Here is a 26823-nt window from a genome sequence, read left to right on the forward strand (position 1 = left end):
TAAACCCCACGAAGGCACGATTCATGACGGGCCGAAACCGGGCGGGTCTCGCACGCTGAGCCGTCTCGATGATGTCGGTGCAGATGTCCGGCTCAGGGCCCGGTTCGCCGATCTTGCCGATGAAGACGTGAATTACGTCGAAGGGGACCCGATACCCGTACTCAATTGAGCCGGCCTCGGGGCCCTAGCCTGCGTCGTCCATGTAGAGCTTGTCGCGACGACTCTTGGTCATCCGGCCCACAGCATATCCCTTGATCCCTTTGAAGTTACCCTCTAAGAACTTGAAACCATGGTGCGATAGCCCCACGGTGGGTGCCAACTGTCGTGGAATTGTCACGGCAGATGTCCTAGTGTGAGGACTTAGTCGTGGAGCCATGGTGATGTGGTTAGCTTAAAGGGGTTAATCAGGACAAAGGACACGAGGAGTCTATACTGGTTCGGCCCCTTACGGTGAAGGTAATAGCCTAGTCCAGTTGTAGGTGGTATTGCTAGGGTTTCGATGAGCAGGGAGCGAATACGCTTGACCCGGCTCTCGATCTGTTGTTTCTTGCCCTAAGCCACCGCTGGATCATCCCCTTATATACACGGGTTGACGCCCTGCGGCCAACAGAGTCCCGGCCGTCTTATACAACGTATCCGACTCGGTGACCTTTCTTTTCTATCTTACAAAACAAGTCTACATACATGGCGGTTTATATGCGTGTGCCTTAAGCCGCCTTCGGGTTTGGGCCCTCTACCAAGCTTATCTATGAACCGCCATATACTCTTGGGCTTCATTGAGATGAATCACCATAGGGATGACCCGGCCCCTCCTGGGCGGGTCATACCTAATAGTTATATCCCCAACACCCTGGATGCAGGAAGTGAGATTCGAACTCTAAACCTCATTGTTTCCTTCCAACCGCAGTAACCAACTAGGAGAGCTATTTATTTTGCTTCTTGCTGTGCGCCTTCCGGGCTATGTTTTTCTTTTGGGTTTTGTTTGGCAAGTTTTTCTTTCTTTTTTTCCTTTCTATTTATTTTTTTCAATTTTCTTTTTCGTTTTTTAAAATTGTGAATATTTTCTTAAATTTGTGAACCTTTTTCAAATCCATATTTTTTTAAAATGCATGATTTTTCTTCATATCCATGACTTTTTAATTTCTACAATTTGTTTTCAAAACCTGCGAACATTTTTCAAAATCATGATTTTTTTGACAAAAATGATGAACTTTTTTTAAACCATGAACATTTTTTTCAAAATCGATGAACGTTTTTCAATTTTGATGAACTTTTTCAAAAAATTGAATTGTTGTGAAATTCATGAACTTATTTCAAATTTCATGAAGTTATTCAAATTAACACACTTTTGAAAATTGGTGATATTTATTTCAAATCCGTGAAGTTTCTTTGAATTCATGAGCTTTCTTCAAATTTATGATTTGTTTTTTAAATTCACGCAACTTAATAAAATTAGTGAACTTTTTTTAGATTCGCGAACTGTTTTAAAGTCACAAAAAATACTTTAAAACACTGGCAACCGTTTTTTTCAGTGAACAACGCAGCACAAAAAAGAAATCAGAGCAAAAAAAGCGAACCAATTAATAGAAACAAAAGGACAAGCGAGGCTGGGACACGAGCGAGTTACCGACCATCGGCCTGTGTTGGGCCAGGCCTTGTCGGCCTGCGCGTGAGCGCCAAGGAAGGTAAGTGGCGCTACAGGCGTCAAATAGGTGGTATGTTCTACGGGCCTGATTTCCTGCTCTGCCACACTCTTCATTTGGGCCGATATAAGGTCTAGCGAGAAGGTGGCGTCGGCGGGCCGGAGGTCGTTGTAGTGCCTGTGCGACAAATAGATGCGCACCGCGCGTCTCCCAAACAGTTCTGCCTGACGCGGACGCGGATTTACAGACCAACCCCTCCACTTCCCATTTCGTATCAAACCAAGTCCACCTCTATCTCGCCGTCGCCTCCCCGCTCCTTTGCTTCCGCCCGGCCGTTTCTCTAGGGTTTAACGCCATGGACGTCGAGGACGAGCTCCAGACCGCCCCCGCGCCCGCGGACGGCGGAGAGTCCTCGCACGCGCTGGTGTCCGGGGACCAGTTGGACGTGGAGGCGTACGCGGCGCAGTACTCGGGGCGCACGCGCGTGGGGCGGCTCCTCTTCATCGCGGAGAAGTGCGGGTCGGAGCAGATGCGGCTGGATGCGCTCCGGCTGGCCTACGACTGGGCCCTCAAGGGCGAGGACACGGCCCTCCACCGCGACGTCTCCGCCAAGATCGCCGGCCGCCTTGGCCCCCGCTACGCCGCCGACCAGCCCTGGTCCGACGCGGTCGAGCGCCGCGCCCTGCTGCGCAAGGATAAGCTTGACAGCGAGCTCAATGTCTACAGGGTACCGGAACCCTAAACTTCGCTCCCTTTTTGTTTGTTTTAGGATTGTATATGGTCGCCATTTCTGCTTGACGCAATGAGCGACGCATTGGCGTGTGTTCTGAAATCACTCTACCTGCAGACCAATCTGATCAAAGAGAGTATCCGGATGGGCTACAATGACCTTGGTGATTTCCACTATGCTCAAGGCCACCTTTCAGACGCCTTCAAGAGCTATATCAGGACCCGCGATTACTGCACTACCTCGAAGCATGTTGTTCAGATGTGCTTGAATGTCATACTTGTTAGCATTGAGCTGGGGCAGTTTATGCACGTGTCAAATTATGTCATCAAGGCGGAGCAGACCCCAGACGATTTGGATCGTATTACTGCCGCCAAGTTGCGAGCTGCTGCTGGATTAGCCTACATGGAAACAAACAAGTACAAACTTGCTGCCCGGAAGGTTAGTGCACTAGAATCTCCTTTACTTGTTATTGTTTCTATCCTAATACTCCCTCCATTCCACAATGTAGTGCTTCCTCTATCCCCGTGCTTCAACTTTGACCGTAAATTTAACTACCAAGATCGATTGTGGCGGGAGCAAAAATTATATCAGTGAATTCATATCCGAAAGAAGTTTTCAATTATATAATTTTTCTCCCGCCGCAGTTGGTCTCATTGGTTAAATTTATGGTCAAAGTTGAACCTCGGAAAGCGTGGGCGCACTATATTTTGGAATAGAGGGAGTATTTCGTGTTGCTACATCTGTTTATCAGGGATTCATGAAGCATGCACATTTAATCTGTTGGAACTTTGAACTGTTCCACTACATTGGCTCGAATAGCTGGTGTGTTTTAAAATTGCAACCGTTGTGCTATTGGAGATTTCGGCAGTGATATTATTGTAACCTGTGGTTTATTAGAAGTAAGGAAATGAAACAAGTAAAGGGATCCCCTAACTTTATTAGTATAGGGTACATTGCTATGTTTGTCAGTTTGTTTACTCCCTTTTCAGGAAATCTGGATAATTTGTACAAAACTGAGTAAATATGTATTCCTTTGTCCTTTTCTCACGACAAAACTCATTATGCTATAGATATATCAATTTCTATTTCGGGCTGGACATAAAGCCCAATAATTGGTATCTACCAACTTTTTCTTTTGTGAAGAACCACATAACAAATATGCCATTTTTTATGGTTCAGTTAGTTATTTCATACTCACACTTGATAATAGTAATAGAACTGTTAAGTTGACTGCGGGAATTAAAAGTGTGCCCCCTTCTGAAGTTTATAGAGACAGGATCAGAGCTAAGGAGCAACTATTCTGAAGTTATAGCTCCACACGATGTTGCTGTCTATGGTGCACTATGCGCGCTTGCTTCTTTTGATCGCTCAGAGCTGAAGGTTCGTCTTTGCCTGAACTATTTTTTCCCTTCACATGGATCTTTTATGTTAATTGTTCTGGCTAAACCAGATTAATTTCCTCATTTGATACAGAGCAAAGTTATTGACAACTACAATTTTTGCAATTTCTTGGAGTTAGTGCCTGAAGTAAGGGAGCTGGTAAATGATTTTTATGCAAGGTACTAGTAGGAATCTAGGATGCAAGTGCTGCAATTAATTTTCTCCCTTAATGCTTTATTGAACTGTATATTTTTCTGCGGGATGAAGTTCTTTTTTAATCTATTGGTCCTATAGCAAAGAGTATTATGAACGATATGGTAGGAGCTCCGGTCTTCTACATAACAGATGGGGATCTTTGGGTGAATTAAGCATATGAAATGTATGGTTGCTTAGTGAGTCTTGTTTTACTTGTTTAGAGGGATCGTGATGTCAGCAGCAGGATAATTTATAGCTCATTCACGTTGTTTTAGTAGTATACAGTTGGTCCAGTATTTCAAACAGGGGAAAGTTTGGTACTCCAAATTTACTCCCAGTTCCTTTTTAGGCCCTGAAAGATTTGAAGGGGTCATTTTGGTCCCGGTTTGCACCTTGCCTTAAAAAAAGTTGTTTGCATCATAGGCAGGTGGTCTAGTTCCACACATTGTGGCATAAAATTTTGCTTAAATTGACGTTTTATCCGGAAAAAGTTTGGCACAAAAATGGAAGTTTGGGGACCCAAAAATAGTTATTTTAGCCTGGAGCTCAAAGCGGCATTATCCAGATGGTAAATTTCTTCCAAATAGATAAGTACCAAGCCACTTCTGGGCATTCCTGTTCTTTGGCGTTTTAAATCTTCAATTATTTATGAAGCCAATGATATAAATGATGATGTTGTATCTTTTGTTAACATGCTCTGGCCGTTTCTGATTGTCAATTGACTTGTCATCCTATCATTTGTAAGTGATGTGTTTTTTAACTTGAAAGAGAACATACTTAAGTTGTTCATTAGTCAGGTAAAATAAATTTCAAATGATTTTCGGTGAGACATCTCAAAGGCCACGTTCTGGGCCAAGCAGTTGCCTCAGTTAGCTGGGCATGCCGTCGAGCACCCTGTGCATCCATGCTCAAACCCTGTTGCCCACTCTTTACAGTGGATGCCATAACTTTATGGCAGAATTATGAATTAAGAGAGGTCATGCTGTCATTCCTTCCAATCTAATAAGACAGCAATTGCTCTCTTTGCTTGTCACTTGCACTGATACGATGTGGTCATTGACTGGTGGATAAACTATAAAAACTGAACCAACAAAAACCTGTCACATTTGGTTGTTGTTGTCTAATAAGGAATAGTTTCCTCAGTTGTCTATTTATTCACCTGGATTCTCACATTGTAGCTGGATTCATTATGAGATGTGTTGAACCTTCTACCATATGATGTTGTTTATGCATTTGTGCAGTAGATTAATTCCTTTGTTTTTTACTACGCCGTGCCTTTTTTCTTCATAAACATACATTTTTATTCTTTATACACGTTTTTTATTAACTAATCGCAATTAATACCAGCCGCTATGGGTCATGTCTGGGATATCTTGAGAAGCTGAAGTCAAACCTGCTGCTGGATATGCATCTGCATGGGCATATAGAAACTCTGTACAAGGACATTCGACACAAAGCCATCATACAGTACACTTTCCCATTCATATCTGTTGATCTCAACTTGATGGCTGTTGCCTTCCAGACATCTGTGTCCCTGCTAGAGAAAGAGCTGGCAGCGCTTATCACTGATAACAAAATACAGGTACCTAACAAAGATGCCTTGTATAACATGTATTGCAAGTTTGCAACACCTGCAGGGCTAATTTGCTGATCTTCTCGTTTCTTTAATTTATATGCAGGCTCGTATCGACTCACACAACAAGATTCTATACGCAAGCCACGCCGACCAAAGGAATGGAACTTTCCAGCGTGCACTGCAGACTGGCAATGAGTTTGAGAGAGATGTCAAGTCCATGCTTCTGAGGGCGAACCTTCTCAAGCACGAGTTCAGCCAGAAGGCAGCAGAAAGGAAGGTGTGAAAACAAGTTCTCCTTGGTTCGGGCCATAGGTGCATTGAGCGATTTTAGTGATGATTCGTGCCATAGTCAAGTGTTTCATGTCATGATCGGAATATTCAAGCTAAGATACTAGACAAAGATAATATTACTCCTGCCATGCACGTCTTTTGCGGAGACCATGTGGTTAATTTTGTACTACTTATTACTGGCATTCATTTTGGAGTTTTCGTATAGACTTATTTGGAGTTTGTGTGCTGTCGCTTTTAACAGTTTACTACCGCCGCGCTTGCAGTACAAGAAATTAAGAATTGCTGATAGTATGTTCTGACTGGAATCGCTTTGGTTGTGAAACCATTCATTACCACTTGCTTTCGGTGCGGAAAAATAAAACATTTCCTACATGAAGCCATTTCTATAATCTGCACCGACCAGTTTTTGACTTGGCTTTGTGGAATCTCAAAGCTGTACCATGCATGATAACTAATCATTGGGTAAAATTATATAAAGATGGATCTGTTTGGCACACAAATATAAAAGGCATCCGCGCTGTCAGGCACATGCAGGTGGAAGATTCAAGATATTCCCCCCTTTTCAAATCAAACAACCGAACGAAACAGTCATCGAGTAAACCCCGGGGTGTAATTCGTCATATAGCAGTACTCATATCGTATATACAGCATCTGCGCATCAAAATGCCTGTGCGGAAAAGAACAAAGTAATATGGAGGTCCACGAAGTTGCTTGCTCCCATTTCACTTCCCGCAGCTCCATCTGGCGGTCGGCACGCAGCTGAGGTAGTGGCACCACTGGCAGTGCTCGTTGCCGTTCACCCCTCGGAAGAGCATCGCCATCCCAACCGCCAGCCTGCGCAGGACAACAGCAATGCAGCATCAGTCAAGCGGAAGTCCAGAGCCCACCTAAACCCAACTCAACAAGAAAGATGTCGTTGCCGCTTTGCTTACCCGACGACGACCAGGACCGAGGCCACGGCGAGCAGAGCCCACTGGTAGGCCAGGAACTTCCGGCCGACGTCCTTGACGGAGGACGGCAGCACGTAGCGCTGCGCCCAGCCGTAGTGCGGGCGCATGAGCAGCACGAAGCCGAGCAGGAACCCCGTGAGGAACCCCCCGATGTGCGCGAAGTTGTCCACGTGCGGCAGGATGCCGATCGCCAGGTTGACCGCGATCACGAACAGCAGCGTCACCAGCGCCGCCGCCTGCACGCATTCCGGCCACGTCGACAGTGTCAGAAACTCGACGGATTTTCAGAACGAAGTACTGCTGGTGCTGCTACCGCTGCAGAATATGTGCAGAATTGGTTGGAGATGCACCCACCTTGTTGGTGTAGATGGTCCAGTTGGTGAAGAGCTCCGAGAGCATGGCTCCGAGGAGCCCGAAGAGCGCACCGGACGCGCCCACGGAGATGTTGTCTTTGATGAACAGGGATGACATCACGCTGCCCCCGACGCCGGACACGAGGTAGATGACGCCGACTCTCACTGCAACCAAATTGACGGGAACAATATCAGTTCAGAATGTTCAGGTAATTGGAGTGTCAGTTCCGGAGATGAACGCGTACCGAATCCGAACTGCTGCTCGAGCCTGAGCCCGACGAGCACGAGGCTGAGCATGTTGGCCAGCAGGTGGACGACGCCGGCGTGGAGCCAGATGCACGTCACGAGTCTCCACCCCTGGTGCTCGTGCACCACCTTGTCCCACACGAGAGCGCCCAACTTCTGCAATCTGAAGACGACAGTATGTACCGCGAGCGTAAGAGATGACAAATCTCTCGCTGAATCGAAGGAATCGAAGCGGCGAGAGCCGAATTGTTGGGGAGACGAGATCGACGGATCACTCACGTGGCGGAGGAGGGCCCGAGGAGCGGGTTCTGGCTGAGCGGCTGGAAGGCGAAGCGGCGGAGGAACCCCGCGCCGACGCACCTCCTGCCGCCGCGGCCGCCGCGCGCGTGCGCGGGGCAGTTGTTGGCGTACATCACCACGGCGAACAGGGCGACGTTGGCGGTCACGATGACCGGCACGATCCACGGCACCCACTCCCTCTCCTCCTCGCGCCCCGGCTGCTGCTGCTGCGGCGCCGCCGCCGGCGGGGCCTTCTCCTTCCGGTCCACGTCGCGCCGCGAGCCGGCCATGGCGCCCACGACGTACGACGGGGTAGCGAGCTGTCGCGTGGCGAGCTGCGTTCCTGGAGCAACGGCTCTAATCGGCTGCGGTGTCGTGGAGAGTGGTAACGGCGGCGGGGTAGTGGAAAAGGTGGGAGGCGAGGCGAGGCGGCAGGGTGATAAATGGCGCAGCGGCTGGTGGTGCGTTTGCCTCAGCCGCGTGGGGTGGACGCGGTTTAGCTCTAGCCTAGCACGGCTGCACGGGCGGGGGCGGGTTGGCATGCCGTGGCCTGCTGACAGTGGGTGCTGTGCTGGCCTGACGGTGGAACGTGGTTCTGGCCGTGTGCCGAATCTGGTGCCGGCGCGAGCGCGACGTGGTTCCCGTAGACAGTAAACGGCAGGCAACCTTGTGGCCGAGCCACTTTTCGTGCCGCGCGACGCCACGAGTTTGGCCGGCCCGCGCGCGAGAGGCCTCGGGCATACGGTGTGCCGTGCCTGCACTCGCCATGTCGGGCAGTCACTATCCCTCCATGAGTTATCACTTGCCCCGACGGGGATGTAAACACTTTTGGAATGAATTGACTGCTCGTCAAATAATGCTAGCTGAATGCCTGTGCATGGCCATGAAAAAAAATATAGAAACATAATGTTTTGTTCTATTTTTGGTCATGTATTGATGACAAATAACATGTCTTTCTCTCTTCTCCCTGCAACCATCACATGTCCTCTAGAGAGTCTATGTCCCCAAAAGTAGAGATTGTGGAATTATGCATGGGCTTTGACCCCATATTTTTGTAGGACAAAGCTAAGCTTTATTGATCATAATATACATGGAGTGGGATACAATTTGGATTATGAGGGTTAGCCAACCACATGTGGCGCCCCGCACCGAGAGATAGTATATGCTTAGCTAAATTATGAGCTTCACCGTTTGAAGAACGACTTTCAAAGACGGAATTACAAATAAAATCCAAAGAACGCAACTTAATTTCTGTTATCACCAAACCATATGATCCCTGGTTGCTGAGCTTGATGTCGTCGACAACCTGCTTGCAGTCCGAAGTGACGATTAGGTTCCCCAGAAGAAGATCATCAGCCAAAGCAAGACCTTCTCTACATGCTATTGCTTCCAAAGTAGGTGGGTCTGTGACCCCGGCTAAGACCAGAGCAGAGCTCCCCAGGTAGTTGCCCCCTGGCCCCAGCATACTGTTGCCGCAGATCCTCGTCGATCGCAAAAGACCGCTCCGTCCACGTGGATCTTTACAAATCCCGCCGGAGGTGCTTTTGGCCTTGCATGTGCTGCCCTAGTTACCCAAGGGGCTCCCTGTAAATTGATTTGAGGCTTTGCATGAATCAGCTCTAGTTCTCTAATGAACCTGCTCACAAAAAGGGAAGTGGCCTGCTGGCTTTGTGTGATCCCCTCGTGTATAAACTTTCGCCGCGCCGTCCAGATGGACCAAAGGGTGACAGCCACTCGAACAAAGCTGCTATAAGGCAAATATGCCATGAGGGTGAAGATCCACTGTTTCACGTTTGGTTCCTTAGTGGCGATCATCTGGTCTATCGTTTCCCCATCTTCTAACGCCCAGACACATCTTGCCATTGAGCACTCAAGGAGGGAGTGTCTCCAAGAATCTCGGGAGTCAAAGAAACCACAAGAGCTAGTGGTAGACATATTATGGTGAGCTCGTATATCTTCGGTAGGGAGAAACTGTCTTGCTAATCGCCACAAAAACATTATGATTTTTGCTGGTACCTACACATTCCACAATAGTTTCCATGACTTCTCCTCATTACGCACAATTGAGGGTCCCGCAGCTCCCTCGAGCCAAGCCCCCCTCCAATTCCGTGTCGCCACCATCATCCTATAAGCCGAGCAGACGGTAAACTTGCCATTTCTTTCAAAGTGCCAAGCCCAATAATCCTCAAAGTTGCGGGTGCATATAGGAATTGCTAGGATTGCTACAACGTCCATTGGCATAAAGGTATGTTCAATTTTTTGCTTGTCCCATGAGGCCATACTTAAGTTGAAGTAATCTAAAGCAAGCCTGGGTGGATTTGCAATCTTACTGCCATAAGCTCGGAGCATTTCATCTCTAGGGATCCAGTTGTCCATCCATACATCAATAGAATTCCCATTGCCAGTGCATTTTATAAGTCCCAGCTTCAGAATATCTACTCCTTCTTTGATAGCTCTCCATATTTGACTTGGGCGAGAGCCTAACTCCGCTTGCAATATCGTTGAATCTCGAAAATAAACACTCTTAAGTATCCGGGCACTCAACGAGTTTGGTTGTTGCAAAACCCTCCAGGCCTGTTTTGCTAGCATTGCAAGGTTAAAAACTTCAAAGTCCTTGAAGCCTAATCCACCCGTCGCCTTTGGTTAAGTCATCGCCTCCCAAGATACCCAACTTGGTTTCCGGTGACCATCTTTGCTGCCCCACCAAAACTTCCTCATTAGCATGTTGAGATGTTCACAAAGTCCCCTCGGAAGTTTAAAGCAAGACATAGAGAAAACAGGTATAGCTTGCGCCACTGATTTAACCAAAACTTCCTTGCCTCCTGAAGAGAGTGTCTTCTCAATCCACCCTTGAATTTTGCGACATAATCTATCTTTCAAAAACTTGAAAGCTCCATTCTTTGAAGATCCAACATCAGAAGACATACCCAAATATTTCTCATTAAGAGACTCATTAGGAACTTGAAGAGTTTGCTTGACCTCATCTCGAACACTTCCCGGAACACCCTTGCTGAAAAATATTGATGATTTACCATAGTTTATACGTTGTCACGTGACCTAACAATAGATGTCCAAGACCTGGTTGACCTCATCTGCTCCCACACTATTCGCCTTGAAAAACTGCAGGTTGTCATCTGCAAAAAGAAGATGGTTCACATGCGGCACCGAGGGTGCCACTTGTACTCCATGTAGGTTTGATGACTCGCCTCAAGATTTCAACAGGCACGAAAGGCCCTCTGCTGCTAACAAGAACAAGTATGGGGAGATTGGGTCCCCCTGTCTGATACCTTGTGTGTTGGAAATATGCCCTAGAGGCAATAATAAAATGGTATTATTATATTTCCTTGTTCATGATAATTGTATATTGTTCATGCTATAATTGTGTTATCCGGAAATCGTAATACATGTGTGAATATATAGACCACAACATGTCCCTAGTGAGCCTCTAGTTGACTAGCTCATTGATCAATAGATAGTTACGGTTTCCTGACCATGGACATTGGATGTCATTGATAATGGGATCACATCATTAGGAGAATGATGTGATGGACAAGACCCAATCCTAAGCATAGCGCAAGATCGTGTAGTTCGTCTGCTAAAGCTTTTCTAATGTCAAGTATCTTTTCCTTAGACCATGAGATTGTGCAACTCCCGGATACTGTAGGAATACTTTGGGTGTGCCAAACGTCACAACGTAATTGGGTGACTATAAAGGTGCACTATGGGTATCTCTGAAAGTGTCTGTTAGGTTGGCACGAATCGAGACTGGGATTTGTCACTCCATATGACGGAGAGGTATCTCTGGGCCCACTCGGTAAGACATCATCGTAATGAGCTCAATGTGACTAAGGGTTGGTTACGGGATGATGTGTTACGGAACGAGTAAAGTGACTTGCCGGTAATGAGATTGAACGAGGTATTGGGATACCACCAATCGAATCTCGGGCAAGTAACGTACCGATTGACAAAGGGAATTGTATACGGGATTGCTTGAATCCTCGACATCGTGGAACATGTGGGAGCCAACATGGGTATCCAGATACCACTGTTGGTTATTGGCCGGAGAGTTGTCTCGGTCATGTCTGCATGGTTCCCGAACCCGTAGGGTCTACACACTTAAGGTTCGATGACGCTAGGGTTATTAGGAAGACTTGTATGTGATTACCGAATGTTTTTCGGAGTCCCGGATGAGATCCGGACGTCACGAGGAGTTCCGGAATGGTCCGGAGGTGAAGATTTATATATAGGAAGTTGTCATACGGTCACCGGAAAGGTTCGGGGGCATATCGGTATTGTACCGGGGCCACCGGAGGGGTTCCGGGGGTCCACCGGGAGGGGCCACCTCTCTCGGAGGGCCTCATGGGCCGTAGAGGAAAGGGAACCAGCCCCAAGTGGGCTGGGCGCATCCCCCCTTGGGCCCATGCGCCTAGGGTTGGGGGGGAAACCCTAGAGGGGGCACCCCCCCCTACTTGGGGGGCAAGCCACCCCCTTGGCCGCCCCCCTCTAGATCTCATCTTGAGGGGGCCGGCCCCCTTCCTCCTTCCCCTATAAATAGAGGGGCAAGGGGAGGGCTGCACACCACATCCAAGGCGCAGCCCCTCCCCTCCCCAACACCTCTCCTCCTCCGTTAAAGCTTGGCGAAGCCCTGCCGGAGTACTGCTGCTCCACCACCACCACGCTGTCGTGCTGCTGTTGGAGCTCTCTTCCTCAACCTATCCCTCCTCCTTGCTGGATCAAGGCGCAGGAGACGTCTCCGCTCCATACGTGTGTTGAACGCGGAGGTGCCGTCCGTTCGGCGCTAGAATCATCGGTGATTTGGATCACGTCGAGTACGACTACATCAACCCCGTTCTCTTGAACGCTTCCTCTCGCGAACTACAAGGGTATGTAGATGCACTCCTCTCCCTCTCGTTGCTAGATGACTCCATAGATTGATCTTGGTGATGCGTAGAAAATTTTAAATTTCTGCTACGATCCCCATCAGTGGCATCATGAGCTAGATCTATGCGTAGTTTCTATGCACGAGTAGAACACAAGTTGTTGTGGGCGTCGATTTTGTCAATTTACTTGCCGTTACTAGTCTTATCTTGATTCGGCGGCATCGTGGGATGAAGCGGCCCGGACCGACCTTACACGTACGCTTACGTGAGACTGGTTCCACCGACTGGCATGCACTAGTTGCATAAGGTGACTAGCGGGTGTCTGTCTCTCCCACTTTAGTCGGATCGGATTCGATGAAAAGGGTCCTTATGAAGGGTAAACAGAAATTGGCATATCACGTTGTGGTTTTGGCGTAGGTAAGAAACGTTCTTGCTAGAAACCTATAGCAGCCACGTAAAACTTGCAACAACAATTAGAGGACGTCTAACTTGTTTTTGCAGCATATGCCGTGTGATGTGATATGGCCAAAAGGATGTGATGAATGATATATGTGATGTATGAGATTGATCATGTTCTTGTAATAGGAATCACGACTTGCATGTCGATGAGTATGACAACCGGCAGGAGCCATAGGAGTTGTCTTAATTTATTTATGACCTGCGTGTCAACATAAACGTCATGTAATTACTTTACTTTATCGCTAACCGTTAGTCATAGTAGTAGAAGTAATAGTTGGCGAGACAACTTCATGAAGACACGATGATGGAGATCATGATGATGGAGGTCATGGTGTCATGCCGGTGACGATGATGATCATGGCGCCCCGAAGATGGAGATCAAAAGGAGCAAAATGATATTGGCCATATCATGTCACTATTTGATTGCATGTGATGTTTATCATGTTTTACATCTTATTTGCTAAGAACGTTGGTAGCATAAATAAGATGATCCCTCGCAATAATTTCAAGAAAGTGTTCCCCCTAACTGTGCACCATTGCTAAGGTCCATTGTTCCAAAGCACCACGTGATGAACGGGTGTGATAGGTTCTAACGTTCGCATAAAACGGGTGTAAGCCAGATTTACACACGCAATACACTTAGGTTGACTTGACGAGCCTAGCATGTACAGACATGGCCTCGGAACACGGAAGACCGAAAGGTCGAACATGAATCGTATAGAAGATACGATCAACATGAAAATGTTCACCGATGATGACTAGTGTGTCTCACATGATGATCGGACACGGCCTAGTTGACTCGGATCATGTATCACTCAGATGACTAGAGGGATGTCTATTTGAGTGGGAGTTCATTTAATAATTTGATTAGATGAACTTAATTATCATGAACATAGTCTAAAAATCTTTGCAATATGTTTTGTAGATCAAATGGCCCACGCTAATGTTGCCCTCAACTTCAACGCGTTCCTAGAGAAAACCAAGCTGAAAGATGATGGCAGCAACTACACGGACTGGGTCCGTAACCCGAGGATTATCCTCATACCTGCCAGGAAAGCATATGTCCTTGATGCACCGCTAGGTGAAGCACCTGTTTTCCCTGCAGAACAAGACGTTATGAACGCTTGGCAGGCGCATAGTGACGATTACTCCTTGGTTCAGTGCGGCATGCTTTACAGCTTAGAACCGGGGCTCCAAAAGTGTTTTGAGCAACACGGAGCATATGAGATGTTCCAAGAGCTGAAAATGGTTTTCCAAGCTCATGCCCAGGTCGAGAGAGATGAAGTCTCCGACAAGTTCTACAGTTGTAAGATGGAGGAGAATAGTTCCGTCAGCGAGCACATACTCAAAATGTCTGGGTTGCACAACCGCTTGTCTTAGCTGGGAGTTAATCTCCCGGATGATGCGGTCGTTGACAGAATCCTTCAGTCGCTCCCACCTAGCTACAAGAGCTTTGTGATGAACTTCAATATGCAGGGGATGGAAAAGACCGTTGCCGAGGTATATTCAATGTTGAAATCAGCGGAGGTGGAAATCAAAAAGGAACATCAAGTGTTGATGGTGAATAAAACCACTAAGTTCAAGAAAGGCAAGGGTAAAAAGAACTTCAAGAAGGACGGCAAGGGAGTTGCCGCGCCCGGTAAGCAAGCTGCCGGGAAGAAGCCAAAGAATGGACCCAAGCCTGAGACTGAGTGCTTTTATTGCAAGGGAAACAGTCACTGGAAGCGGAACTGCCCCTAGTACTTAGCGGATAAGAAGGCCGGCAATACCAAAGGTATATGTGATATACATGTTATTGATGTGTACCTAACCAGCGCTCGTAGTAGCTCCTGGGTATTTGATACCGGTGCAGTTGCTCATATTTGTAACTCAAAACAAGAACTGCGGAATAAATGGAGACTTGCGAAGGACGAGGTGACGACGCGCGTCGGGAATGGTTCCAAGGTCGATGTGATCGCCGTTGGCACGCTACCTCTACATTTACCTACGGGATTAGTTTTAAACCTCAATAATTGTTATTTAGTAGCAGCTTTGAGCATGAACATTGTATCTGGATCTCGTTTAATGCGAGATGGCTACTCATTTAAATCTGAGAATAATGGTTGTTCTATTTATATGAGAGACATGTTTTATGGTCATGCCCCGCTGGTCAATGGTTTATTCATATTTAATCTCGAACGTGATGTTACACATATTCATAGTGTGAATGCCAAAAGGTGTAAGGTTGATAATGATAGTCCCACATACTTGTGGCACTGCCGCCTTGGTCACATTGGTGTCAAACGCATGAAGAAACTCCATGCAGATGGACTTTTGGAGGCTCTTGATTATGAATCATTTGACATGTACGAACCATGCCTCATGGGCAAAATGACCAAGACTCCGTTCTCCGGAACAATGGAGCGAGCAGCCAACTTATTGGAAATCATACATACTGATGTGTGCGGTCCAATGAGTGTCGAGGCTCGCGGTGGCTATCGTTATGTTCTCACCCTCACTGATGACTTGAGTAGATATGGGTATGTCTACTTAATGAAACACAAGTATGAGACCTTTGAAAAGTTCATGGAATTTAAGAGTGAGGTTGAGAATCAACGTGACAGGAAAATCAAGTTCTTACGATCAGATCGTGGGGGAGAATATTTGAGTCACGAATTTGACACACACTTAAGGAAATGTGGAATAGTTTCACAACTCACGCTGCCTGGAACACCTTAGCGTAATGGTGTGTCCGAATGTCGTAATCGCACCCTATTGGATATGGTGCGATCTATGATGTCTCTTATCGATCTACCGCTATCATTTTGGGGTTATGCTATAGAGACAACTGCATTCACTTTAAATTGGGCTCCGTCGAAATCCGTTGAGACGACACCGTATGAATTGTGGTTTGGTAAGAAACCTAAGCTGTCGTTTTTGAAAGTTTGGGGATGCGATGCTTATGTCAAGAAACTTCAACCTGAAAAGCTCGAACCCAAATCGAAAAAATGCGTCTTCATAGGATACCCTAAAGAAAAGACTGGGTATACCTTCTACCTCAGATCCGAAGGCAAGATCTTTGTTGCCAAGAATGGATCCTTTCTAGAGAAAGAGTTTCTCTCGAAAGAAGTAAGTGGGAGGAAAGTAGAACTTGATGAAGTATTTCCTCTTGAACCGGAGAGTGGCGCAGCTCAAGAAACTGTTCTTGAGGTGCCTGCAACGACTAGAGAGGAAGTTAATGATGATCATGAAACTTCAGATCAAGTTGCTACTGAACTTCGAAGGTCCACGAGGACACGTTCCGCACCAGAGTGGTACGGCAACCCTCTCCTGGAAATCATGTTGTTAGACAATGGTGAACCTTCGAACAATGAAGAAGCGATGGCGGGCCCAGATTCCGACAAATGGCTGGAAGCCATGAAATCCGAGATAGGATCCATGTATGAAAACGAAGTATGGACTTTGACTGACTTGCCCGTTGATCATCGAGCCATAGAAAATAAATGGATCTTTAAGAAGAAGACAGACGCGGATGGTAATGTGACCATCTATAAGGCTCGGCTTGTCGCTAAGGGTTATCGACAAGTTCAAGAGGTTGACTACGATGAGACTTTCTCACCTGTAGCGAAGCTGAAGTCTGTCCGAATCATGTTGGCAATTGCCGCATTCTATGATTATGAGATATGGCAAATGGACGTCAAAACGGCATTCCTTAATGGTTTCCTTAAGGAAGAATTGTATATGATGCAGCCGGAAGGTTTTGTCGATCCTAAGAATGCTGACAAGGTGTGCAAGCTCCAACGCTCAATCTATGGGCTGGTGCAAGCATCTCGGAGTTGGAACATTCGATTTGATGAGATGATCAAAGCGTTTGGGTTTACACAGACTTATGGAGAAGCCCGTGTTTACAAGAAAGTCAGTGGGAGCTCTGTAGCATTTCTCATATTATATGTGGATGACATACTATTGATGGGAAATGATATAGAATTCTTAGAAAGCATAAAGGCCTACTTGAACAAGTGTTTTTCAATGAAGGACCTTGGAGAAGCTGCTTATATATTACGCATCAAGATCTATAGAGATAGATCGAGATGCCTCATTGGTCTTTCACAGAGTACGTACCTTGACAAGATATTGAAGAAGTTAAATATGGATCAGTCCAAGAAGGGGTTCTTGCCTGTATTGCAAGGTATGAGATTGAGCACGGCTCAATGCCCGACCATGGCATAAGATAGAGAAAAGATGAGTGTCGTCCCCTATGCCTCGACCATAGGGTCTATCATGTATGCCATGCTGTGTACCAGACCTGATGTAAACCTTGCCGTAAGTTTGGTAGGAAGGTACCAAAGTAATCCCGGCATGGAACACTGGACATCGGTCAAGAATATCCTGAAGTACCTGAAGAGGACTAAGGATATGTTTCTCGTTTATGGAGGTGACGAAGAGCTCGTCGTAAAGGGTTACGTCGATGCTAGCTTTGACACAGATCTGGATGACTCTAAGTCACAAACCAGATACATGTATCTTTTGAATGGTGGGGCAGTCAGCTGGTGCAGTTGCAAGCAAAGCGTCATGGCGGGACCTACATGTGAAGCGGAGTATATGGCAGCCTCGGAGGCAGCACAAGAAGCAATCTGGATAAAGGAGTTCATTACCGACCTTGGAGTTATTCCCAATGCGTCGGGCCCGATGACTCTCTTCTGTGACAACACTGGAGCTATTGCCCTTGCCAAGGAGCCCAGGTTTCACAGGAAGACCGGGCATATCAAGCGTCGCTTCAACTCCATTCGTGAAAATGTTCAAAATGGAGACATAGATATTTTTAAAGTGCATACGGACCTGAATGTCGCAGATCCGTTAACTAAACCTCTTCCTCGAGCAAAGCATGATCAACACCAGAACTCTATGGGTCTTCGATTCATCACAATGTAACTAGATTATTGACTCTAGTGCAAGTGGGAGACTGTTGGAAATATGCCCTAGAGGCAATAATAAAATGGTTATTATTATATTTCCTTGTTCATGATAATTGTCTATTGTTCATGCTATAATTGTGTTATCCGGAAATCGTAATACATGTGTGAATATATAGACCACAACATGTCCCTAGTGAGCCTCTAGTTGACTAGCTCGTTGATCAATAGATGGTTACGGGTTCCTGACTATGGAGATTAGATGTCATTGATAACGGGATCACATCATTAGGAGAATGATGTGATGGACAAGACCCAATCCTAAGCATAGCGCAAGATCGTGTAGTTCGTCTGCTAAAGCTTTTCTAATGTCAAGTATCTTTTCCTTAGACCATGAGATTGTGCAACTCCCGGATACTGTAGGAATACTTTGGGTGTGCCAAACATCACAACGTAACTGGGTGACTATAAAGGTGTACTATGGGTATCTCCGAAAGTGTCTGTTGGGTTGGCACGAATCGAGACTGGGATTTGTCACTCCATATGACGGAGAGGTATCTCTGGGCCCACTCGGTAAGACATCGTTGTAATGAGCTCAATGTGACTAAGGGTTGGTCATGGGATGATGTGTTACGGAGCGAGTAAAGTGACTTGCCGGTAACGAGATTGAACGAGGTATTCGGATACCGACGATCGAATCTCGGGCAAGTAACGTACCGATTGACAAAGGGAATTGTATACGGGATTGCTTGAATCCTCGACATCGTGGTTCATCCGATGAGATCATCGTGGAACATGTGGGAGCCAACATGGGTATCCAGATCCCGCTGTTGGTTATTGGCCGGAGAGTTGTCTCGGTCATGTCTGCATGGTTCCCGAACCCATAGCGTCTACACACTTAAGGTTCGATGACGCTAGAGTTATTAGGAAGACTTGTATGTGATTACCGAATGTTGTTCGGAGTCCTAGATGAGATACCGGACATCACGAGGAGTTCCGGAATGGTCTGGAGGTGAAAATTTATATATAGGAAGTTGTCATACGGTCACCAGAAAGGTTCGGGGGCATATCGGTATTGTACCGGGGCCACCGGAGGGGTTCCGGGGGTCCACCGGGAGGGGCCACCTCTCTCAGAGGGCCTCATGGGCCGTAGAGGAAAGGGAACCAGCCCCAAGTGGGCTGGGCGCATCCCCCCTTGGGCCCATGCGCCTAGGGTTGGGGGGGAAACCCTAGAGGGGGCGCTCCCCTTTCTTGGGGGGCAAGCCACCCCCTTGGCCATCACCCCCCTCTAGATCTCATCTAGAGGGGGCCGGCCCCCTTCCTCCTTCCCCTATAAATAGAGGGGTAAGGGGAGGGCTACACACCACATCCAAGGCGCAGCCCCTCCCCTCCCCAACACCTCTCCTCCTCCGTTAAAGCTTGGCGAAGCCCTGCCGGAGTACTGCTGCTCCACCACCACCACGCCGTCGCACTGCTGTTGGAGCTCTCTTCCTCAACCTCTCCCTCCTCCTTGCTGGATCAAGGCGCGGGAGACGTCTCCGCTCCGTACATGTGTTGAACGCGGAGGTGCCATCCATTCGGCGCTAGGATCATCGGTGATTTGGATCACGTCGAGTACGACTCCATCAACCCCGTTCTCTTGAACGCTTCCGCTCGCGGTCTACAAGGGTATGTAGATGCACTCCTCTCCCTCCCGTTGCTAGATGACTCCATAGATTGATCTTGGTGATGCGTAGAAAATTTTAAATTTCTGCTACGATCCCCATCATTGTGAAGGGACAAATTGTTCCAACTTCTTACCATTGAACATTATAGAGAATTTCACCGACGTGACCATGCCCATGGCAATGTCCACCCATCTATGTGTGAAGCCGAGTTTAATCATAATGGCACGTAGGTATGCCCACTCGACCCTATCATAAGCTTTCATCATATCCAATTTCAACGCACAATGCTGGTTCTTCTTTGCCTTATTTCTCTTCATGAAATGTAGACATTCATAGGCTGCAATTATGTTGTCAATGATCAACCTGCCCGGGACAAAGGCAGACTGCTCCGGGGAGATAATATCAGGAAGTACCAATTTCAAGCGGTTCGAGATCACTTTTGAGGCAATTTTATATAGGACATTGCATAAGCTAATTGGACGGAATTGAGTTAGCTGGTTCGGATCCTTTACCTTAGGGATCAGAACTAAAATAGTCTCGTTGATGCACTCAGCAGACTCATTACCTTCAACTATACTCAGCACCATCTTTGTGTCTTCTTCCCCACACCCCCAATGTCTCTGGAAAAAATGAGCGGGAAAGCCGTCGGGACCAGGTGATTTTATAGGGAACATCTGAAAAAGGGCGTCCTTCACCTCTTGCTGTGAGTAGGGCACATTAAGCTGAGCATTCATATCATTTGTGACTTTCCTTGGCACGGTCCCAATTACTCTCTCCATGTAGTGAACTCCCTCAGACGTGTATAAATTTCTATAGAAAGAATTTACCATGTCCTCCATCTCACATGTGTCCTCCGTTAGGCTGCCATCGGGCTGCCAAAGGGCCTTGATCTTATTCTTTCTCCTTCTTCTGCTAGCTCTTAAGTGGAAGAAATAAGTGTTTTTGTCCCCATGAGATAACCACTCGATTCTAGCCCGTTTACGACACATGATCTTCTCACAGTGGTACAGTTCCACCAGTATATCCATTACCTTCGTCTCGAGGTGAGTAGGCCCGACCTGCCTGGTTGGGCATGTGATACGTCTCCAATGTATCTATAATTTTTGATTGTTCCATGATGTTATATTATCAATCTTGGATGTTTTATAATCATTTTATAGTCATTTTATATCATTTTTTGGTACTAACCTATTGACATAGTGCTAAGTGCCAGTTGCTGTTTTTTTGCATGTTTTTTACATCATAGAAAATCAATACCAAACGGAGTCCAAATGCCACGAAACTTTACGGAGAACTTTTATGGACCATAAGACACCTATTGGGCCCTAGCTGCGCCTCGGGGGTGCTCCAAGGAGAGCATAACCCACCAGGGCGGGCCAGGAGGCCCAGGCGCACCCTGGTGGGCTGTGCCCACCTTGGGTGCCCCCCGTGCCGCCTCTTTGCTCATAAATACCCCAATATTCCCAAAATCCTAGGGGAGTCGATGAAATATTGATCAAGTCGCTGCAGAGTCCAGAACCACCATATCCAATCTAGACACCATCTCGGATGGGGTTCACCACCTCCATTGGTGCCTCACCGATGATGCGTGAGTAGTTCTTTGTAGACCTTTGGGTCCGTAGTTAGTAGCTAGATGGCTTTCTCTCTCTCGCTGAATTCTCAATACAATGGTATCTTGGAGATCCATATGATGTAACTCTTTTTGCGGTGTGTTTGTTGGGATCTGATTAACTTTGAGTTTATGATCAGTTATATCTTTTTATATCCATGAAAGTATTTGAGTTTCTTTGATCTGTTTTATGCATGATCTCTTATAGCGTCGTATTTCTTCTCCGATATTTGAGTTTTGTTTGGCCAACTTGATCTATTTATCTTGCAATGGAAAGAGGTGCTTGTAGTGGGTTCGATCTTACGGTGCTTGATCCAAGTGACACAAGGGGAACCGACACGTATGTATCGTTGCTACTAAGGATAAAACGATGGGGTCTTTCTCTATATAGATAGATCTTGTCTAAATCATGTAATCGTTCTTATTGCATTACTCTGTTTCTCCATTAACTTAATATACTAGATATGCTGGATAGCAGTCGATGAGTGGAGTAATAGTAGTAGATGCAGGCAGGAGTTGGTCTACTAATCTTGGACGTGATGACTATATAATGATCATTGCCTGGATATCGTCATGATTATTTGAAGTGCTATCAATTTCCCAACAATAATTTGTTCACCCACCGTTTGCTATTTTTCTCGAGAGAAGCCACTAGTGAAACCTACGGCCCCTTGGTCTCTTTCTCATATATTTGCCTTTGCGATCTACTTTTCCTTTGCATTTATTTCCAGATCTATTAAACCAAAAATACAAAAATACCTTGATGCATTTTATTCTTATTTATTTTATTTGGCGTTCGATCTATCAATCTACTACAATTTTATCTCACGTCCGTTTGCCAATTTCTGGCGTCGTTACCCGAAAGGGATTGACAACCCCTTTAACACGTCGAGTTGCGAGTGGTTGTTATTTGTGTGCAGGGGTTGTTTACGTTGTGTTGCTTGGTTCTCCTACTGGTTCGATAACCTTGGTTTCATCACTAAGGGAAATACCTACCGTCGCTATGCTGCATCATCCCTTCCTCTTTGGGGAAATACCGACGTAGTCCTAGCCGACATGAAAAGGAATTTCTGGCGCCGTTGCCTGGGAGGATCTTCAACATATACCAGGTTCCTAATCACAAATCTCATCTCCTCGCAATTTACATTATTTGCCATTTGCCTCTCCCCAACTTCACGAAAATTTGCCATTTTATTCGCCCCTCTTTTTTCGTTTGTCGTTTTCTTGCCGGATCTGTTTTTGTGCGCGTTCATGTTTGCGTAGTCATGATGCCTCAAACAAAATATTATGATGTTCCTTATCCCAATATTTTGCTTGAAATTGAGAGAAGTACTAAGGAATATATGACTACACAGTTTGAGCATAATAAGTATTTTACCAAAGAACTTAAGGAGCACTCCATTGTGCTGGATGCTATAACAAAACAACTTGATGATATTAGTAGAGAAGTTTGCAATCATCAATCTAAGTATGCTTTTGCTGAAATTTTGTTAGGGAAAATATCCTATGCACAAGCTACCCTAGTAAATCAAATGACCGCTAAACCAATCTCACTAGAGGATTAAAGTGATGAAGATCTTAAAATGATTGGTGTTTATTCTATTGATTCCTTGTTTAGTAAAGTTAAGACTGATGAAAAAGGGACTGGAGAAGAGTCAGCTTTAGCTAGAAGGCGTCCCAATATTTCGGAGGGTGAAAATCTTGTTGAGAAAATTGATAAAAGTGGGTTTGAAGAGGTCAAAACTTTAGCTAGTGATGTTCCCACTCTTTTGGATTACAAAGAATTTAATTATGATAGTTGCTCTTTGATTGACTGTATTTCTTTGTTGCAATCCATGATAAATTCACCCCATGCCTATGAAAAAAATAAAGCTTTTACTAAACATATTGTTGATGCTATGATGAAAGCTTTAGAAGAAAAGTTGGAATTAGAAGTTTCAGTTCCTAGAAAATTGCATGATGAATGGGAACCTACTATCAGAGTCAAGATTAAAAATATGAGTGTTTTGCTTTGTGTGACTTGGGTTCTAGTGTTTCTACCATTCCGAAATCTTTATGTGATGTGCTTGGTCTTACCGATATTGAATCATGTTCTTTAAATTTGCACTTGGCGGACTCTACTATTAAAAAGCCTATGGGAAGAATTAATGATGTTCTTATCCTTGCAAATAGAAACTATTTTCCCATAGATTTTATTGTTCTTGATATTGATTGCAATCCGTCTTGTCCAATTATTCTTGGTAGACCAGTTTTATGCACTATTGGTGCCATCATTGATATGAAAGAAGGCAATATCAAGTTACAATTTCCTTTGAGGAAGGGTATGGAACACTTCCCTGGAACAAGAATTAGGCCACCATATGAATCAATCATGAGGGCATCTTATGGATCTCGAAACAAAGATGACAAAACTTAGATCCTTGCTTTATGCCTAGGTAAGGGCGTAAAACTATAGCGCTTGTTGGGAGGCAACCCAATGAATAAATTTTATTTTTGATTTTTGCTTCCTGTTTTTGAGTGTTAGCACAATTATGCTACTGTTATGATTGTGTTTTTTGTGTTTTAGTTAGTGTTTGTGCCAAGTAAAGCCTTTAGGATCTTCTTGGATGATAGTTGTTTGATCTTGTTGGAAAAAACAGAAACTTTTGCTCTCACGAAAATAGTTCTGATTTTTAACCAAAGAGCGATAAAATACGCATTCCTTTTGTAGTATATCAATATTCAAATTTCTCAGGTCGTCCTAATTTTGCAGAATTTTTGGAGTTACAGAAGTATTCGAAACACCCAGATTACTACAGTTTGTTCTGTTTTTGACAGATTCTGTTTTTCTTTGCGTTGTGTGCTTATTTTGATGGCCCTATGGTTTTATTTGATGCGTTTTTGCCATAGAAAAGTTGGAATACAGTAGATATAATGCAAAAACAAAATATGAATTGGTTTGATAAAGCACTTATAGTAGTGATTTATTTTCTTACACTAACGGATCTCGCGAAGGTTTTGTTGAGTTTTGTGTGATTGAAGTTTCCAAGTTTTGGATTATCTTACAATAGATGAAGGAATAAGGAGTAAGAAGAGCATAAGATTTGGGATGCCCCGGCATCCCCCGCTATTATCCAAAAGAGAGCAAGCAACTAAGCTTGGGGATGCCCTCGAGTGGCATCCCCTCTTTCTTCTAACGACCATTGATATTTTACTCGAAGCTATATTTTTATTCGTCACATACTATGTGTTTTGCTTGGAGCGTATTGTATGTTATGAGTCTTTGCTTGTTTTATTTTGTTTTTGAAGTCTTGATTCCTTGCTGAACACACCTATTTGAGAGAGCCAAAATTATGTCATGACTTGTTAGAATTGCTCTCTATGTTTCACTTGAATCTTTTATGAGCTATGGACTTGCTCTAGTGCTTCACTTATATCTTTTTGAGCACGGTGTGCGTTAGTATTTTTGAAGAAATGCTCTCTTGATTCACTTAGATTTATTTGAGAGTTAATAAAATTTTCAAGAAATTCTATCTTGATCCACTTAAATTAATTTGAGAGAAAGAAAAAATTATGCTCATGATCTTCACTTATATTTGTTTGAGCTTGTCAAAAGAAACACATGAAATTTAGTTCCAAAGTGATAGATATCCAAGAAGGATATAATAACAACTTTCATGAAGATCATTGGACAAATTAAACTTGATTCTTAGTAATAGTTTTGAGATATGATGATGTGGTATGTGAGTTATGTTAATGAGTAACTATGCTTTAGTAAGAATATTGGTGTTAAGGTTTGTGATTCCCTATGCAAGCACGAAAGTCAATAATTATGCAATGAAATTATATCCTACTTGTGGTGCATTATTCGGTGTTAATTATGTTTAATGCTCACTTATGAGATTATTCGTTTCTTGGTTGGTCGCTTCTCAATCTTTTGCTAGCCTTCATTTTGCACTAAGTATGATCTCTACTTGTGCATCCAAAAACCTTTAAACCAGTTTTGCCACATGAGTCCACTATATCTACCAATACGCGGTATTCTTTTGCCGTTCTAAGTAAATTTGTATGTGCATCTCTAATTTTCAAAATAAACTTCTCTTTTGTGTGTTCGTTTCGCTCGCGGAGCGGTGAGGAGTGGCTAATATTTTCCATGCTAGATGTGTTATTCTCACGATGAGTGTTTATTCACTTGTGATTTCACGAGAGTAAGGCAAAGGTATTAGGGATGCCCAGTCTTGAAATGAAAAATGAATTTACTTTATGTTGCAAATAATAAATTCCTTGGAAAGTGTTGGTATGGAAGGCACTGATACGTCTCCAACGTATCTATATTTTTTATTGTTCCATGCTATATTATATTCTGTTTTGGACATTATTGGGCTTTCTTATACACTTTTATATTATTTTTGGGACTAACCTATTAACCGGAGGCCCAGCCCAGAATTGTTGTTTTTTTGCCTATTTTAGAGTTTCGCAGAAAAAGAATATCAAACGGAGTCCAAACGGAATGAAACCTTCGGGAACGTGATTTTTGGAACGAACGTGATCCAGAAGACTTGGACCCTACATCAAGAAAGCAACCAGGAAGGCACGAGGTAGGGGGGCGCGCCTACCCCCCCAGGCGCGCCCACCACCCTTGTGGGGCCCATGTTGCTCCACCGACGTACTTCTTCCTCCTATATATACCTACATACCCCCAAACTACCAGATACAGAGCCAAAAACCTAATTCCACCGCCGCAACCTTCTGTACACGTGAGATCCCATCTTGGGGCCTTTTCCGGAGCTCCGCCGGAAGGGGCATCGATCACGGAGGGCTTCTACATCAACACCATAGCCTCTCCGATGATGTGTGAGTAGTTTACTTCAGACCTTTGGGTCCATAGTTATTAGCTAGATGGCTTCTTCTCTCTTTTTGGATCTCAATACAATGTTCTCCCCCTCTCTTGTGGAGATCTATTTGATGTAATCTTCTTTTGCGGTGTGTTTGTTGAGACCGATGAATTGTGGGTTTATGATCAAGTTTATCTATGAACAATATTTGAATCTTCTCTGAATTCTTTTATGTATGATTGGTTATCTTTGCAAGTCTCTTCAAATTATCAGTTTGGTTTAGCCTACTAGATTGATCTTTCTTGCAATGGGAGAAGTGCTTAGCTTTCACTACAAAAAAAAGACACATCCGTGACATTTTGGGCAGAACGAATTTTTTTTCTGTCATACATATGACACTTCTATGACGATAATTGTGACAAAATCCGGTATCATCATAGATGTGGTGGGCTCCTACTTCTATGACAAAAAATCATGACAAAAAATGGGCTTTTCGTCCTGGGCGGCCGGAGACGCAGCTGCATGATATTCTTTGGGCCGTCCATGACGGAAAAAACCATGGTAGAAGCGAGGGCGAGGAAAATTCGGTGAGTTCCCGATTATGGTGGGAGGTCGAGGGCCGAGCGATGCGCGTTTCTCTCGTACACGTAGACGTGTGTGTGCGAGGCGTTGGCTCTAACAGAACCCGAGCGGGGCGTTGGGCTCTAACTGAACCCGAGCGATTGCACTGCAGGCTATGTGTTACTGAACCCGAGCGATTGGTCGATGGCTGTTAATTGAACCCGATCGAGCGATTCCTTCACTACTGCTACTAACTGGAGCTGATCGATGCTGCCTCTGGGATGAATAGTGAGCGTTG

General features: G+C 45.1%; 2 protein-coding genes across 2 annotated transcripts; one reads left to right on the forward strand and one right to left on the reverse strand.

The window, feature by feature from the left end:
• Positions 1-1901: 1901 nt before the first annotated feature.
• Positions 1902-6053, forward strand: LOC119272640 (COP9 signalosome complex subunit 1-like). The gene is made up of 6 exons (XM_037554089.1): positions 1902-2370; positions 2491-2811; positions 3637-3753; positions 3847-3932; positions 5296-5530; positions 5628-6053. Exons 1-6 carry the CDS (start codon positions 1999-2001, stop codon positions 5805-5807), a joined length of 1311 nt encoding a protein of 436 aa, XP_037409986.1. The 5' UTR covers positions 1902-1998; the 3' UTR covers positions 5808-6053.
• Positions 6054-6317: 264 nt separating this feature from the next.
• LOC119272651 (RHOMBOID-like protein 2) lies at positions 6318-8200 on the reverse strand. Its single transcript, XM_037554098.1, has 5 exons — positions 7644-8200; positions 7364-7527; positions 7120-7283; positions 6748-7001; positions 6318-6649 (listed from the first exon to the last, which is right to left on the reverse strand). Exons 1-5 carry the CDS (start codon positions 8183-8185, stop codon positions 6538-6540), a joined length of 1236 nt encoding a protein of 411 aa, XP_037409995.1. The 5' UTR covers positions 8186-8200; the 3' UTR covers positions 6318-6537.
• Between the last annotated feature and the right edge of the window lie 18623 nt (positions 8201-26823).

This window comes from Triticum dicoccoides, chromosome 1A, assembly GCF_002162155.2.
Source record: "Triticum dicoccoides isolate Atlit2015 ecotype Zavitan chromosome 1A, WEW_v2.0, whole genome shotgun sequence".
Classification (NCBI taxonomy): domain Eukaryota; kingdom Viridiplantae; phylum Streptophyta; class Magnoliopsida; order Poales; family Poaceae; genus Triticum; species Triticum dicoccoides.